Below are 18831 nucleotides of genomic sequence, written 5' to 3'. Positions count from 1 at the left end.
GTGTCTCCTGAGTGCACACAGTGGGCTGCAGCACTGGCTAAGCATTTCGCACGCCTCATCTCATTATTCCTCCTGGAAACCTCCTGGCGTAGTACACGATATTACTCTTACTCTACAGATGAGGAAACAGAGGACTGAGGAGGTTAACTAACTTGTCCACCTTCACATGGGTAGCAAGTGGCAGGGCTGGACTTGAACTCAAGCCTGAAGAGCTCCCAAGGCCATGTCCTCATGCCATGCTCTGTGCCCACAGGTGTCCATGACACCTCATTGTACTTTTATATTCACATGCCTGCCTCTATCTGCTGCTGCAACTTCTGGAAGGTACCATATTTTATTTCCGTAGCGCCCCATGGGGCCTGTGATCCTTCAATACACATGCAACAAATGGAAGGTTTTTGAGCAAATAGAGGGCATATTCTATGGGTATTTCTGAATCGTTCTTCGGAAAGTAAAACTCAGTTGGAATGAAGAGAACTTAAGTATTTATAAAAACTGACAATAAGAATGCCAGATCATATTCCTAAAGGTGGTTTTATAATTTCCTTTCCTGAAAATTTTAAGAAAGAAAATAGTTAAATATATTTATATAATCATACCTACGTATGTGTCTATATACCAAATACATATGTATGTCTATCTATCATTTACCACTCTTCAATGTAATTTTACCTAAAGGTAAAGAGAATGCCTACGGAATATATTAATATCTAAGGACTCAGAGGAGCCTGTCTGACATAGAATTGTTATTAGAAAAGAATCCGAATCCTAAGTGACATGTAATCGCCAAATTAATTTATCCAATCTGAGAACACTACAATTTTCTCTCCTAAAAAGAAGACATATTTTGCAAATAATTTGGTTTCAATTTCTGAAAACAAGAACAATAAAAATTCAAATTCATCAAACAAATACTATATTATGTAGTCTCACAATCAGTTGAAATAATGTGCTAGCATCCCAAAGTTACTGGCGATGAACACAATTGCCTGCCACACAGGATGAAGTATTTCTGAAGACAACAGTCTTCTCCCATAACTTTGGAATTAGCAGTAGAGCACATTATTATCAACCTGACATCATGTCCCTTGTTCCTGCTGATAGTAGAACTGGTTCTCAGCAGTGAGCCGATTCTGAGCAGGATCGCCTGAAGTCTGTGCTATTTTTTAAGTGAGAGCCAGGAGAAGCTGAGGCCAGAGAGACTAGGGAATCTCATTTCTTTTATTATGATGATGTTTAAGGATTAAATGCTAGCCAGGTTCTCTCTGTGATACCTGGCCAAGTCAAAGTCTGATTACAGAAAAGACAGAGAGAATATACTCAAAGCAACCCTAGAGAACCATCAGTGACAACCTGAGAAAACTATTAGCTGGTGGCAACATTAAGAAGTTCTGTGTCATAAAAGAAAATTTTTAAATGAAAAGGAGCCAAAACTGGAACATTAAAACAATCACCAAATGTAATTCATATTAGAAACATAATTCTAAAATATGCTAACAAGGTACCACCCAAATACAGCCCGATTGGTGCCCTTTTGTCAAGCAAACACAGAAAGCAGGTCCTGTGAGCAGGGCCAAGAACACTGAGAAGCAACAAACATATGTTCTCATTGACAACCTAAGACCAGGATTTTAGACTGCTACCTGCATTTACTATTTATTATTTACCTGAAGGACAATCACCCATTACCTTCGAAATTCAATCAATATACCACTGCAGAAGCTAGAGAGAAAGAGAGAGACGGTAGGTCAGCTTTTACAACAGATGAGAGGAACAGACGGAATAAAAAGCAGAAGGAGATTCAGCAAGGACATTCTGCCCCAGAAAACCCATAACTCACAAACACCAAAACAAACATGTCTTCAGAGAGCTCAAGTTGTCCTTGGCCTCTTCGACATCACTCACTGGTGTTCTCCAGGAGGTGGGGCAAAGCAAGTCTTGGCTCACCAAGCTGCGCATTCCAATAGGCCAGCTGAAGAAATGAGTATTTACACACTACACATTGCACAGACCAAGGCCAGTGGCACCCTCAATCTAATCTTCACTTAGGTGATAAGCAATATGTCCTTCAAAATCATGACGAGCAGGCTCAGTATGTTCTAAGTCTTCAGCATTTGGTTGGTCTGCTCTCCCGTGGAGAGCTTTGAACTCTCAGCCCCTGACACGCGTTGTTTCAGGGTGGCATCAGCACTGGTAAAACCATTCTCACCCATGAAGTGGGGGAATGGCCGCTGGGGAAGCCTGTGGACTCTGGCCAAGATACCTTGATAAGCTCTGGACTTTTATCAGTCATGTTTTAAAGCAAGATTTTAAAAACTTTTGTGTTCTGCAGAAAACTGTTGGTTTGAATCCAGTAGGTGTTCTAAAGGTGAAGGTGAAGGTTTTACCAGGTTTTATGGGATTGTCTAAAGTTTTTTACACTTTAAATTTGTATCAGCATACACACCTTCCTTTTTCTTCATCTGGCCCAGAATCATAACCAATCTATAATGGTAAAATAAGATATTGCCATATAATTGGTAGAAAATGTTCTAATTTGTTTTCTCTAACCTTGATAAAGAACATCAATTGATATAAATGTTATTATAGTCCCTAAAAATCCCTAAAATTCCTAAACTTTTAACCATAATAGTTACTTGCTTATTATTACTCTATTACTCTCTTTAATGAAAATTTTCACAAACTGTGTAGATTATTTCCTGACCATTTGCCATTTAAAAACTTATGTCTTTATAATAATTTCTGAAAATTGTTCTTCATATAAATGAACTGTGATTTGTAAAAGTTTGAAAAACTTCATCATCTTCTTGAAATAAGACCTACAAATAGCTTTAAAAGTCTCCAAAGCTTGCTCATTACTAATAGCTAGCATCAGTTCTAGTGCTCAGGAAACCTTTGACCTCGGCATTGATAGTATTTTATACTGGTAAAGTATGCTTTCATATTTAGCAAGAAACTTGCTAGTGACACTATCAATACTACATATAACTGTCGGAAAAATGAAGACCTCAAATGATCTTTTTGGAAACAAGATGTTTGTAAGTCAGGAAACAGGATTATTTTGTAATCTCTCCCTGAGTCTATTTTCTGGCTCTTGATCACTGAGGAATAAAAGTATAAACTTCTAAGACTACAAAACTCCATAGCAAGTGCCTCTCAAAAGAATACAGCACAGTAAGAACAAAATCAACATAAATAGCAAAAAGTTATAGACAAGTTCATTCCTTCAAAGGGCAACTGTAATATTCAACTATAAAGCTCTTTTTTAATTGTGGGTTTGTTTGTTTTTTTAGCTCCTGTGCTAAACATGGTCGGTCAGGTATGGCACATACAGAAGACAGAAAAAATACAACTTGAACAGATCAGAGAAAAAAATTTCTTTTTAAAACCAACATCCCCAGACAATCACAACCCTACCAAAATAGTCTATGTGTTTTGTTGGCTCAATGTTCATTTTTCTAATGTAGTTATCAATTATTTTATAGGTTACAGTGTCCTGTGGTACTTAAAGTTAAATATTGCCCCTATCAATTACAGTAAACAGTAAACAAAATAATCCAGCAAGCTAACTGCCAGCCCATTTGTTTCTACAAAGGCACAATTTATGAAGAGAAAGTTCTTTTTATGCAAGGTAAGCATGGGTCTGGAAATAAAATGTAGCTGGCAAGGGAGGTAAAAACACAACTTACTGATATCTGCATATTTGTTTAAAAGTTAAACATGGTTATTCACAAAATCAAGAGTAGGAGCTAGAAAGGAGAATATATTCTTTCCACAAAGACTCTGTTTGGACATTGAAACAATAGTTGAAGTGCTTTTATTTCAATCACGGGCATATTATTGCTATTTAGAAATAGCCAGCATGTAGTTACAGAAGGTAAAGGATTAAAGAAACCATCACAACACAACCTGTCTCTTATAAAAGAAAAACTTCAATTAACACTACTTTAAGGATCTCAGGCTTCTCTTTATCCTTCTAGAGCTTCAACTCTGCTCATGAATGTCTTTGATGTCCTTTGCTTTACTTTGACGGAATAGGAGAGTTTTCCTAAGAGTACAGAGTGACATGACCTTCACTCTATTTGCTGATAGGGAAAACATGTGCTGTTCCGTTCGTCAGAGGATTTGACATGGAATGGCCCAAACAAATGCAAGTAAGCATACGTCACAACTCATACAGGGGAGACAGCCTGGCCAGCCCCTACATCATTGTTTCTAATGTTCTGCAAGCTTCAAATTCCTATTTTGTCACAAAATGAGCTACAGGATGACAGCTGGTAGACTTTCTGCTTAGAATGTGTGCCTGTCATCCCACTGCAGGGAGGTCCTTCCTAAAGTTCATGGGGGGCCAAAGAGAGACACAGCTTCCTTTTGAAGCTTAGAACATTTTAGACCCCCTAGGGTTTGCCATTCTGTAGGCTCTCCCCAGCACTGAGAGTCCCTTGGTGAGGAAGCAGCGGGCCCTTTTCCCATCTTTATTTGGCTGATGACCTGTGTATTTTTTGTTATAGTGTCTTTGGGACATCATGTCCAAAATGATGAGATTGTTACTTTAGACTCTAAAGGCTCTGGCTTTAGACTCGCTATGGACCTGATTATCTAGAGCTTTACTCAACACACAAGAACATTTTTCTAATAGCAAATGATCAACAGAATGGTTCACTGAAGAAAGGTATTTTAAGGAGAGTCATAAAGGAAAAAAACAAAACAAAAAACAGTTACTTTATAAAGGGTAAGACATTTTCAGAGAAGGAAAAATGACAGAAGACTTGAGAAGATAGTAATTATAATAATAGCCCTAACATTTACTGAGCTCGATTGTAATATCCTGGTTTTCTACAGACTCTCTCATTCAGTATTCATAATGGCCTTTTAGGTGGTCAGGACTAACATCCACGTTTTGAAGATGAGGCAAGGGTGTTCAGAAAAGTCAAGTAGCTTGCACAAGGCCCACCCAGGGAGGAACTAGAATCCTTTGCTGATCCAAGCCAAGTAAAATTTTGGTGTGACATTTGAAGCCACATTGCTGGGTCCTGAACCCAAATTTGTAGCAGTACAGCAGTGGGCCAGAATTCCTAACCAGCTCTTTAAAACCAAAATTATGAAAACAGGGAGACCTAAAGAAACGTAGAGTCAGAACTCTGAAAAGGGATACAGAAATCATCTGAATTCAGTTGAGACAATATCTTAGCCCACAGACATAGGAGCAAAAGCAGGGAAAGAAGGGTGACAATTCTGTAGCATTGCCACTTGGGTATAGCAATCAGGGAACACAATGGCAAGATGATACATCTGAGAGCCACCAAGCATGGCTTCAGATGAATCACCACATGCTTCCATCAGTAACTCTTCCATGTTGTTGTCTAAATTTCGATTTCAGTTAACATAATTAATATCATTATTATTATTTACAGGCAAAGACACTGACGCCACACCACTTCCATTCCTAGAATGCATGCTTGGTACTGTTTCTTAGGAAAGATTTGTCCTAAGCCTTCTACTCTCTCACCTGCTTTCCCTAAACTATTATAGTAATTTTTTTTGGCTTCCAAAGAGAAATATGACTTTAATATACAATTAGGTAAATTCATCATCTGACCCTGAAATTCACGTTTTTGTATTCCTACTAAGGAAAACAATATATTTTCTATAGGCTCTTAAACTAATGATTTGTTGTACTGCCGTGTATGCATCACGGGAAAAGGAAACACTTGGCATTTGCACTGTTTGCCCCCACAGTAACCGTCCTTCAGACTAATTAATGTCAAGGACACGTGAGGGCAATGTCATAGCAATAGACCTTCTCCCCTGTATACTTCAAAGTGACCCACCGAAGATGCCAGAATAAGATTAGAAAAATATTTATTGCTCTGTTGAATGTGAATAAAGAGCTCTTTTTGCTGGCAAGGTTACCATGATTATTTTTTACCTTTTCACAGTTTTTAGAAGCTAGGCAGAGAGAGTAGCTACTCACATTTTCCTTGTCAGGAATCCCTGGAAGAGCAAAAGGAGAGAGAGAGAGAGAAAGAATGAATTATGAGATCAACCTGTAAAATGGAACTGAAATCCTTTGCTGAATCAAACCAAGTAAAATTTGGTGTTAAAAAAAAAAAAAAAAAGACATCTACATAATGCTGCTATGAAAAACAGGAGCACTTTTCAAAGCCTGTAATATAAATAGATCGATGAACCAGGAGCAGGGCTGTGTGCCAGACAACCAAATCTGCTGCTGATTTTGCTTTCCTGCCACAGACTTTACCTTCCCATACGTAAAATTTACCCCTGACTTGTTTACACCATGTGAGCAACTGATTCCTCTGTCTTGGACACCAGTGCACTTGAAATTTTAGACAGACACATCAAGTTTAAGTGGCACATTTGTGTTTTTACATTCCAAACCACTTCACACTGCTACAGGGATTTGAACCTAAGAGCAGGTTGCACATAAAACCCACTAGAACACATCTTGCATTTGGGGCAAAGCAAACTCCTGCTGCCTCCAAGTCAGGTATGAACAGGGCAGTGGCTGTTTCCAGGGATATATCAGTTTTCTGAGCAAGAAAAGTGAAACATTCATCTATTTACTCATTTGCTCATTCACCCACAAACATTTCCTGAGCATCTACAACAGGCAGGCCCCAGTCATCTGCACTTTCTCTGGGGCTGCTGGCAGACATGGCAGGTGAGGGTGGTCATACTGGAAGGTCCACAGCCCCAGCAGAACTTACTGCTCCCAGAAAAGTGGGCACAAGTGGCTTTATATCGAGGAGACAGAACACAAGTGGTTTAAATGTGGCCTGCACCTAGTTTTGAACCACTGGGGCAGTGTGGGGTGGTTTTCAATGTTAAAATACAGCACATCCAAATTCGGAATAAACAGAACATTCTGTGTTTAATATGGGACTATAATGATTTACAATATTGGCATTAAAAGAACTGAGCACTCATCCTAATGGGGAGCAGTAGAGCACCCGGGAGAGATAAGGATGAAAGAGTCTATTTGGAAACATTCCCTAATCAAACTCTGGCTCCCAAATGGGGATAGCACCAGGATATAAACAGAGGGTACTAACAGGCAGGTTTGCCATCACTTCCCAGATCTGTCAGAAGAAGTAAGGGTGGCCTAATGTCAGCGCTCTGAAACTCATCTTGAGTCCGTCCATCCACCCACCCAATCATTCTTTCAACAACCATTTGAAAGGACTAAAGTTGATTGAATGAGGAGATACAGGGGTGTAATGGAAGCTTACTTTCCAGGAGGTTTAATAAGACAAATACACAGTTGTACAAATCACCATAACTGAGTGGCTGGAAATTAGGGTCTCTGTAGAGAAATAATACTGAAAAGGAGATTTGGGGCCATGCAGGAACTCAAAAGTTGGGCTAAGGCAATAGCAGTCTTGGAATTCACTGTCCGTGGCAAGTGGTGGACAATTATTAAGTGGTTCTGAGTAATAGAGAAATTATGACCATGAAAAGGATGGAAAGGGACTGTTCATAATTGAAAGACATTTAAGACATAAAAACAAGGACTTCTAGCCAAGATGGAGGCATAGACCAACACGCTCTGTCTCATTCTACAACTAAGAAGGATTACAACTACCACAAAACCAAAAATAATAAGAAGTTCCAGAAAATAAAGCTACATGGAAGTCCAACATATGAAGTTATAAACAAGTGGTGCTCATCTGGACGGGTAGGAAGTGCGAACCCGTGGCTAAGAGAGATCGAACTGTGCTGGAGGCGGCAACCGCAGTAGCGAACAGCGGGACCTGGTAAGCAGACACCTGTATTTGGGGGGAGGAGAGAAGTGCCTGGGAGCCGGCCCCGGCTGCAGACCAGATCCATCAGCTTGAGATTCCAAGGCCGGAGAAGGCAGACCCCGTTGGGAGGCGGCCCTGTTCCTCAGCGGAGAGTAACAGCAGGAATCCATCTTAGACCCCCTCCCCCACGCAAAGCGCCACAGTGTGGTGAGAAAGGTCACCAGGTTGTGACGAGCACACGGGGCTCCACCCAATATAGCGTAGGAGGTGTGACAGCGCCCCGCCCAAGAAGGAAAGATAAACAAAATGGTCAGAATGGCAGAATTAATGGTTGAAATAGCAATCACAGAGCTAACAAAAAAACAAATAAAAGCCTTGACTGACGAACAAATAGAGAATCTTCCTGAGGCTCAGTTCAGAGCTATGGTCATAAGGCAGCTTACAGACCTAACAGCGGGGCTGAATCAAGACAGGGAAGGAATGAAGGCTAGTCCTGCTGAAATGAACAAAAATACATACAAGACAAGTGGTGAGGAAAGAAAAGCCATGGATCAAATCAACAAATCAGAACATAGGGAGGGAACAAATAGTCAACCAGTGCAGAAAGAGGAAACCAAAAGTGAGGAAACTGAGGAGAGGCTCAGAAACCTCTGGGACAGCTATAACCGATCGAACATTCGAATTATCGGATTGCCAGAAGATGAAGAAGAAGAACTAGAAATTGAAAAATTATGTGAAAAAATAATGAAGCAGAACTTCCCGAACTTGGCGAAGGAAATGAACTTACAGGTTCAGGAAGTACGGAGTTCCGGATAGGCTGGACCCAGGGAGGACCACACCAACACACATTATCATCAAAATGTCAAAAATTAAAGATAAAGAGAGAATCTTAAAAGCAGCAAGAGAGAAGAGAAGAATTATGTACAAAGGGGTCCCAATAAGACTGTCAGAGGATTTCTCAAAAGAAACTCTGCAGGCAAGAAGGGACTGGCAAGAAATATTCAAAGTAATGAAAATCAAAAACCTACAACCATGATTACTCTATCCTGCAAAGCTGTCATTCAGGATAGAGGGGCAGAGAAAGTGTTTTCAGGACAAAGTAAAACTGAAGGAGTTTGTTAGATCCAAACCACTGTTATATGAGATGTTAAAGGAACTTGTTTAGGAGAAGGAGGATCAAAACTATGAACATTAAAATGAAAACTGTATCACAACAACCAACAGCAGAAGCCAGGGAATTGAAACAAAGGCAAACTAAGTAGGCAACGAGAGTGGAAAAAGAATTATAGGTATGGGAACATTTTGGGGGGAGGTCAGTGGGGAGGGGGTGGGGGGAAGGGAAGGAGATGGTGCAAGAATTAAGAAGCATAGTAGGAGGGAGTGGAGTAGACAGGAAGATGTTGAGAAGAACTATGTGCACAACCAATGGGCATGAACTAAGGTGGGGGGACAACTGGAGGTGGGGGAGCAGGGGAGAAAGAAATTGGGACAACCGTAACAGCATAATCAATAATAAAATAAAAATAAAGACATAAAAACAAGCGTTAATGGCATGGTCCTTGATTGAGGTCCAGTTTGAGCAATGAGCTATAAAGCTCTTCCGTTGGGGAAATCTACATATGCACTAGGTAGTAGATGTTGTTAAGAAAAACCATACCAGCCATTAGGTGTGATAATAGTGTATGGTCATACATGGAAAAGTTTTTATTTTAAAAAATACCTGTTGAAGTATTTGGTGTAAAATACATGTGTACAATTAAAAGAAAGAAATATGGCAAAATATTGATTTTAAAATACACATTAATAAAAATCCTATTTAAATATTAAGATATTAATTAAATTGAAATGATGAAAACACAGGGGTTAACGGTATCATTCTGCATGCTTGAAATTGTTCACAACAAAAGTTAAATAAAAAGGAGCTCTGTATAAGCGAGGTGCAGGGTAGACCAAGGGTGAGCTACCCAAGGTTCAGAGCCAGGTAAGTCATTTCTGCCTTCAGGTCAAGAGTGAGGCCGTCAGCCAGGTGGCTGAGAAGGGGGCAGAAATGAAAGAAAGTGAATGCAGCAAAGGAAGGAGCAAGGGGTGGACAAGCGGTTAACCTCGGCAGCGGAAGTAAGAGAGAGGAGGGCTCCCAGATGGGCAGGGTTCCGAGCCTGGCACCTGCAGGAGAACGGGGCAGTTGTGAATGAAAACGCACTTTCAGAGGGAACCAGAATTTTTTCTGTTACTGACATGCTGAATTGAAGAAGCCAGCAGACATCCAGATGGAAAGAGAGCCAGCAGTCACTTGGAAAGCTAGGCTGCCCTTTGGAGGAATCAGAGGTATTGGTTTGGGAAGTGTTTATACCAATTGCCAGAATGGATGCAATGGTCAGGGGAAAGTATAGGGAAAAACAGCTAAGGTTATACCTAAACTTTTGACTGAAAGGAAGAAGTATCTGTAAAAGGGGCAAACATGCAAGTCACCAGAGAGATATGAGAAAACCAGGCTAATGCAGTGGAGCCTGAGACCACAGGAGAACGGAGTGTTGGAATGTGACTAAATGGAATGTGAATGTCCTTCTCAAAGTCAGAGAGAATGGGGAGTGGTAATGACTGAGCCTGGTTATTGATTGGTCACTGGAAGCTGCAGAGTGGTTTGAGTCAAGGAGTATGGGGCAGAAGCCAGACTTGCAGGGGTTCAAGAGGGGCTGGTGTTGAGGAAATAATAGCTAACCTCATTTGGGGGCTAATTACATGCTTGGAACCCTTCCAAGCCCTTGACATGCTTAGCTTCATTTCATCCTCACAGTAACCCTGTGAGGAAACTGAGGCTCAGAGAGACCAAGCGCCTTGCCCAAGGTCACAAAGCTAGGGCACAGCACAGCTGGGATCCTCATGAGCCAGTCATCCCTAGATCAGCCAGGAGAGAACAATCAAAACCGGGAAGCAGAGGAAAGGGAAGAAAGGCCCGCCCTTCTCCCCGAGGACAGAACAGAAACAGGAGAGGGCAGAGGCTCCACGGACGTTGGGAACCAGAGGAGAAGGAAAATGAGGACGCTCACTTAGATCTCGGCCAAGCAGAGAGGAGAATCCCCTGTAAAAGTTACAAGTCTGGGATTAAGAGTGGGGACTCAAGGTGTGAGGAAGAGGATCTATCTGAAGGGTGACTCTCAGGCCGTGAAGATGCTTGGAGCGGAAGTGCTGCCCGCTCCATCACTGAGTCTAATTGAAGGGCTACAATCTCAAAAACCCCAGTACTTGGTACCTTGTCACACATAAACATGCAAGAGCCAAATAAGGGGGTTAGCAGTGCAACGAGCATCTCCCAGGGGCGGCAAGGAGTGCTATACAGATGCTCCTGACGTGCGCAAACATAAACACAGTCGGGACACAGGACTTCCCTGAGCCCAGTGGGCACCCACTAGAAAAGCGTATCACAGAGAAAAGCTTCCTTTCTTTTATTATGATCAGAGACTGGTCTTTTATAAAAGGCCCAGAGTTTGGAGAGGCTGTAATTAGAGAAGAATCATGACTCACGCTGCTTCTCTCCTTGATCAATAACATCAAAATGAGCAAGAGGTGGGGCTCTCGGGTGTGTAGAAGTGACCAAGACAAACACAGTTCATGAATCCCATTAAGAGCACAGCGACAACACTGGATTTTGCAATGAAATGAAGAGATTCTGAGAGGCGTTCTAAGTATGCTGAAGTTCCAGCTAGCACCACAGCACCAGCTGAAGCCATAAAATAATACTATATTAACATTTTTTAAAATAACCCATGTGGGCTAGCAGGTCTGTTTATTCACAAAAGAGTCTGGAAACTTAATCTGTCAAGCTGGTGTAGGCATATTTTTGTCACATGAAAACACACACCACACGACGCATTTTTAGATGCAAAATGTTCACATTTTTCACTTACTGTCATTGTTAGAGCCCGTTTCCATAACACCATAAGGAGGAGCCAGAAGTCCTGCCATGTACTGCCGGTATTTCTGAAAGACAAGATTGTAAACTCAATGCACAGATATTTACTCACTTGGAGCACTCGTTCATTTACATGTTAAAAAGCAGAAACGTTGGTCATCAGGAAGCAGCTGAGCCTTGCATTTACAGAGCCTTGAAACATGCTGTCTGGGATCCGTGGCCTACAATAAAGATACTGTGTTCCAAAGATGTGTTCCTGGACGAGGCTGAATGTGTCCCTGCCCAGGGAGGGGCTGCATCTCAGCCAGTTCATTTAAGCAGTTGTGACTGATTAATCGCATTGTGTGGGCTTTTACCCTCCCTCCATCTCCTGCCTGCTTCTCACTCCTGCCAATACATGCTCAGGTTTGGGTAGGGGGGAAAGACTCTTGGTGTTGATAGCTGCAGATACAAATAAACAGGTGAATGACATTGAATCAGCTTTCTTTCAAAGAAAAAAAAAATGCATCCCGAAAACATGTCTGTTTTGAAAGAAGCTGATTTGCTCCTATTTACCTACTTCCTTTTACATCGTACACCTGCCTGTTTTGTGACCTCCAAGGAACTGTTGGTATGTTGTCAAATAGAAGAGTGTGGCTTCGTTAGAACTGTTCGGAGTCCCCTGAATTGTATCCCCTTATTTTTGGTCCAGGAACACTTTAAAGCCTGGGGGCTCAGAGATATATATTAGCCTTCGAAGTCTGCACTGTTTTGAAGGGACAAGGCTTGGTGAGCATAAAGCAATCTAGAGCATCCTACGAGAGAGGGGCGGCATTTAGAAAGAATGACAAATGAATATTAGACATCCTCCCCTGTCAGGTAATAGTATAGCCTCCTCCCCTTTCAGAATGAAAGCTGAGCAATTTTAGGTATTGCATGGTGTCGTGTATATTTATGGCTTATAATTACAGTGCCACACAAATGTTAAGCAACATCAAAAGAATCAACACTCTATAAGGTGCTTGTGGGTTACACAAACGTCAGCAGAAAAGACTTCATCTGTAGCAATGGGCAGCTGGCAAAGTGCAATATTCGAGCAACCATCTGGCCCATTTGGTATATTTGAATGGTGTTTGTAATGAAACTTTGACAATTTCTCAAAAGAGCCTTCTTCCAGTCAAGATGTGACTAGCTTTTATTTTTTTAATCCATTTTTGCTCTCATGCTGAGGCGACTGTACCAACACCTGCATGCAAACAAGAAAAATCATGAATTTATCTGCCTCTGAGTTAACTGATCACTCAAACATACCCACAGGACTTATCTACCACCCTGAATTCTGGACATTTCCTTTGATAGCTTCCCAGTTCTGATTCTCTTCTTTCTTATGACACTATCTACTCTTCTTCCTCACCGGAGAGCATTGATTAAACACATTGCTCGGCATGATATCATGCTGAACTCAGAATAAAACAGGCTCAAAGAGAGGAGTCAGGGATGGGAATATGTTCTAAGAGGGTTTTGTGACCCCTGCAGCCTTTTGAGCTATTACTCTTACTGTTAGTAACTGCCTACTTGGCTCCTAAAAGAAACAGTTCATGTTAAATTAAAGGAGCAATTTTGCCTTGCTCAGAAAAGTTTTGGATGTGGAGGATCTTCTTTGTCTCAGGTACCTCAATGTCAATTCTCAGGGACTCCACGGAAGCACTTCCCTGACCCCTGAAGGACTGGGACTTCGCCTTCCTTCAGCTCCCTAGCACTTGGTCTGGAACTCGCTCATGAAGCACATCATCAGGGATGGAGCTCCTGGGGACAGAAAACTGAGCAATCCTCTGGAAACCAGAGCATGGGCTGGAGCTCAGGACGTATTGAGCACCTACTATGTGCAGACAGTGTCCTAGGCACCAGGCTCACTGCAAAGAACAAGCGGCTGAGGCCCCTTGCACTTGTGAGGTGTGTGTCTCCTATAAGTAGAGCACTATGGCTTGCACATAATACAAAGTTAACACTGATCTGTTGAATTTTAGAATTTTCATGGAAGTTTTCAAACGTATGTAAAAACAGACAGAATACCACACACCTAACATCTGGGCTCAATAATTATTAACTCGTGACCAATGTTATTTCATATATATTCCCATCACTTGCCCCTTCCAGAATTATTTTGAAGCAAATCTCAGATACATCATTTAATCCATAAATATTTCAGTATGAATCTCTAAAAGAACCCTTTTTTTTTTTTCTGAGACAAAACCACAATACCACCATCACAGCTAAGAAATGCACATCTCAATAATACCCAGTTGATATTCAAATTTCTGTCTCATAAATGTCACAATAGATTGAATTTAAGAAGTACTATATTTAATAAGACAACATTGGTTTCCATATAACAATTTTTGGTATAGTGGAGACTGCACAACCAGAACTGAAATATTTATGCCTATAAATAAAAAACTACAGCTTCTAAAATTGATGGGGCACTTTTTAATAAACATTCACTAAAGCAGGAAAACTGATTTCTTAGGTAGCACTCTGCAGTGCATCCTATATTAATTAGGATAAAAACAGCTAACTGGAATAAAGCTTATATCCGAAAATTGGAATTTCTAAATTATTTGCATATTGCTTGATCTTTAGGCAGCAGCTTATCATCCAAGTACCAGCTAAAAAGCAATCTACTAAAGAATATATCAGATAAAAAGAGGCTGAACCTCACTCATGACAGAAAGGAACATTAAAATGATAATGCAATATCATATTTTATTTGTCAGATCTGGAGATGTTTCAAAAAGTTGCTAACACATTATTAGTGAAAGTAGGGAAAGCAAATTCTCTCATGTGTGGCTTATTGGTACTATAAAATTATACTGCCTCAGTGGAAGGCAATTTGGAAGTATCAATCACATTTTAAAATGCAAAGTTCCTTTGACTGATTAAAGAACCTCCCTTAGAGGGCAGAAGTAGAGCCCCCTGAAATACCTGAATACATATGCAAACACACCTCTCTGTGCATAATAGCAAACAAAACAATAACAAAACAAACAGGAAATAACCCAAAGGTCCACGAAGTATTAATAGATGACATCTTGGTTACTTCCAAAGAAGATGAAGATGGGGTATTTCATGATAAAGAGATGATGTTGGAATATTATGCAGCCATGAAAAAGAATGGAGCACCACTACCTGTGCCAATATGGAATGATCTCCACAATATATTGTTAAATTTTTAAAAAGCAAACTAAAACACTGTGTGTAGAGTGTGCTACAATTTTGTGGAGATAAAAGATGTGTATATGTGAATATCCATAAAGATTTATAAATGCATAGACTCTTCCGGAGTATACCAGAAAGTAGTAAAATGACTGCCTCTGGGAAAGACATCTGGATGGCTGAGAGTCAAGTGGGAGACTCAGTTTTCACTGTTCATCCTTGGCTGAGCCAACACTGAGGGTAGGGGATCACCCACTGTGTCTGTCTGCCCAGAGACTGGATGGGAGGGGCTGACCTGCAGTGCCATTAAGTGTCAGTCATCTGAATGCGCATGGGGCCTGGCAGCAAGGGAGAGTGGCAGCCCGCAGCCTGGGAAAGAAAAGACTGCTTTTCTCTCTTAGTTTCATAGGTGGAGGTGGGAACAATTCCCTTAGACTATAAAATCCTCCAAAGGTGGGCTAACGGGGAGTTAAATACTGGGTTTCCTTGTAATAGCGATGAATTAAAAAATGAGAGATGACTCTATTAGTAAATCTAGATTGTGGAGCAATTCCTATCTTCATAGAAATTTAAAAGCCACTTCAAGCTTTCTGAGACCCAGAAAAAAACCAAGGGGAATTAACCAAGACCATAATTAATAAGGCCCCCGCATGAAAGTAAGCACAAAGCCAGCTTAAACCTGAGATTAGCAGTTTTCAGAGGTGACAGAGCACATTTTTATGGTGGTTACTCAATGTCACCCCTACACACCTCCCCAACCCCAGCTGCTGGGGTGTGGAGGGGCCTGGCTGAGTTCCTGGATAATGTCCTCTACGGGACCCTGATTGACATTCCCTTGCCAGACCTTTCCCTGGCTCAATAGCTTCAATGGCCTAACTCAGTCATTCTTGAATTTCATATGCACTGGGGAAGTACTCTGCCTTTAACTGCCACGGCACGCGTCCACACCAAGGCGGCCCCTGGCTGGAGGACTCCTCAGCACTCCCGCTCCCTAGACCTCCAGGACTTCGGAGGGCAGCTAGGAGATCAGTCATTCATAGGACAAGAAAACCACAGGGACTTCAATGGTCTGGGGAGAGTTTCGCAGGCTTTATTCTCAGGAGCTGCTCCTGACTTTGTCACTAATCAGCTGAGTCAACTCAAACATGTCATCACAGCTGCCCGATTTCAGTCTCTTCATCCACAGACTAAGTGCTCTGAATTGATCCAGGGTTTCTAAACCTTGTTCTCTGGCAGAACCCTGCATTCCCTCAGGCCAACAGAGCCCTCAGCCCCTATGGCAACGAGAGTGTTTTCACTTCTGTTGTTTTATAAATTAGAGTTCCAAGCCCAATATCATTTGAAAGATGACTTTGCTTTTTAAAAAAATAAAATTTGGCAGTGTGGTTCAGTGGGTTGGGTGTCATCCTGCAAACCAAAAGGTCACAGATTCAATTCACAGTCAGGGCACAGGCCTGGGCTGTGGGTTCAGTCCCTAGTCAGGGTGCCTACAAAAGGCAACCAATTGACATTCCTGTCTCACATCAGTGTTTCTTTCCCTCTCTTTCTCCCTCCCTCCTCCTTTCTCTAAAAAAATAAAAAACAAATAAAAGTTTATAAACCACAAGATTAAGTAATCTCTAAACTTCCAGCCAGACAGAGGGCACTCAAAAAATCACTATGAAGACTCAATAGAGATCCATTTAGGTTTTGTCTAGAAAGTACTAGGGATTCTATTCTCTGTTAGGAAGACTTCTGTGGTTGTGGATTGACCAGGTGAAGATTTCTCCATAGCTGACAGGTCTATTAAAAAACAAAACAAAACAAAAAACAATGCTAAGGTTTGAACTGAGATGCACCACAGTGCGATGCTGACCTTCTCAAACTGGTGTGTGGGCCCCCGGTGTGGCAGTCAGCAGGGCAGGCGGGGATGTGAGAGAGGGAAACAGGAGCTCTCCCTGGAGCTTAAATTTTATTCTGTGTTAAGTAGTTTAGAAGATTATTTTTATACTTTTACATTATGAAGTAGAAAGCCAAATTTGCATAAATTTTAAAGATTAAAGCATGAGACTTCAAAGAAATTGTGAGCTTTGCTGCTGGCTATGTCTAGCTACAAAGGGTCTAGATGCGAGCATAATATATTGATTTCATCTGCATTCAGGGAGCTTCAATGGAAAAAAGCAAGAACCTCTGATGTTATAGGAAGTGTTTAGACATTGGACTCACATATGAACAAGGTCTTAATTTTAATTCCACCACATGCTACCTGTGTGAACTTGAGTCAAGTTTTTACCTCAGTTTCCTGGCTAAGGGATCTGGGATATCATACCCATCTTAAGAGACCATTGGGAGGGTGAGAAATAAAATCTATAAAAGAACTTATCACATAGTAGGCACTTAATAAATGGTTGCTGATAATAATAATAGAAATAATAAGCCAAGGACTAATCAAGCTAATCACAGTACGCTTGATGCTATTTCCAAAGCAGAGAGTCTTCAGCTTTAGGAAGAAACATTATCTACATGACAGCTTCACATTACTGAGGCTGCTCATATACACACAATATAAGGGCCCACAAGACATCTACTGACCTGTCTGTAAAGTGTGGCTGTGGAGAAATAAGAATTTAAACAAGAGACTTTCGTAAATAGATATAGCATATTGCCCATTTTTATCTTCACATGGTAAAAGAGTCCAAGGAGAAAAGAAGAGCACAAGACAGCAAGGCCAGAAATAACTTAACAAAAATTAGTAAAGCCTTTCAGCCATCAGAACTATTTTTTATTAACAGAATCCTTTCAAAAAAATTAATCTGTAAATACAGTTGGTCTGTTTGTAAAGCAAAGTCAATACTTGTGGTGCAGAATGGAGGGAAGAGGAAAGGCAGCCTGAGGGGCAGAGACTACAGCAGAGGAGAAGGAAGACATCCTTAGGCTCAGGAGGCCAGGTGCCTGTCCCTGAATCCTGGTGGAGGTGTGCTACCAGCTGTACTAATGTTTTCTGAGAAGAGACAAAAGATGACAGACTCAGAAAGATTAAAACCTGGTCTGTTGTATCTCAGCCAACTCATTGGCCCCACCAAGGCCTCTGCAGAAGGCTGGAGGGAAGGCTGGCAGAGCAACCACCAGGCTGAGGGTGCTGGGGAGAAATCCAGTTCTGCCCCATAGCCTTGAGCCCCAGCCTGGGGCTCCTCCCACCTAGAGCAGAGGATGCCTCTCGCTAATGTGCACAAGGGCTCCTTATAGCCCAGGAGCCAGAATACAAGAGTTGGGTGGTGTCTGCTGGCAGTAGGGGCACATTAGAGATATGTCACATTCTGAAGGCCAGTTTACAAAGCAGGACTCAAAGAGAACAAAGGAAGGCTGGCAACTTGAGTCATAGCTGGACCCTCGATGACAAGAGAAAGAGTCCCAGTGGGGCAGGATGCCCCAACCTAAAAGTCAAGGTTCTTCTGACGTACTGAGACCTTTTCTGGATGTTCTCCAAGATGCTGCCAGCTGCCAAGGTCTGTCCAGGCTGCACAAGAGCCTCCACTAGGGAGGCCAGCATGACACATGACTGTGACCAAATTCCTGCCCAGCCAGCAGCAGTCAGATAGAGGCCTGAGCTTTGGGTTCCCCCTCCCCAGCAATTGACCCTGTGGCACCTCCCTCAACCTAGGAGATCACCAGGTTGCAGGGAGAACGTAAATAGTATTCCTGGACTGGGATATCAGCACTAGAAAACATTAAAACCAGGAAGGCGTGAGGATGACTGACAGGCATTGGTGTGAACACCTGCAGGGGTATGTGCTCAGAATGGGGACACACTACTGAGAGTCCACGGGGTGGTGTCCAGGACTGGGGAAGAGTAGAGAGGACTGTTCCAGGAATGTGAGGCTATATCTTGTCTTAATGTCCCACTGGTTATATCTCTACTCAGTCCTCCCAATGCATTAAAGCTGAGTTCATAAAATGTAACAGCAAACAGTTCATCTGTACTTTCTC

The 18831-nt window shown here is 41.7% G+C and overlaps 1 protein-coding gene across 1 annotated transcript in view; it reads right to left on the bottom strand.

Moving 5' to 3' along the window:
- The window catches only part of RAPGEF4 (Rap guanine nucleotide exchange factor 4), a 230807-nt gene that overhangs the window by 109579 nt on the left and 102397 nt on the right, over positions 1 to 18831 (bottom strand). Inside the window, exons 4-5 of the mRNA XM_090280772.1 lie at positions 11669 to 11741; positions 5975 to 5994 (exon numbers count right to left, since the gene is read on the bottom strand). Of these exons, the coding sequence (XP_090136898.1) occupies positions 5975 to 5994; positions 11669 to 11726 (78 nt within the window). The 5' untranslated portion in view covers positions 11727 to 11741. The remainder of the gene's footprint in view (positions 1 to 5974; positions 5995 to 11668; positions 11742 to 18831) is intronic.

This window comes from Furipterus horrens, unplaced genomic scaffold, assembly GCF_987537825.1.
Source record: "Furipterus horrens unplaced genomic scaffold, mFurHor1.1.pri manual_scaffold_1, whole genome shotgun sequence".
In the NCBI taxonomy this organism is placed as follows: Eukaryota; Metazoa; Chordata; class Mammalia; order Chiroptera; family Furipteridae; genus Furipterus; species Furipterus horrens.
The sequence above is the reverse complement of the archived record's forward strand: the minus strand, read 5'-3'. Positions and strand labels throughout refer to the sequence as shown.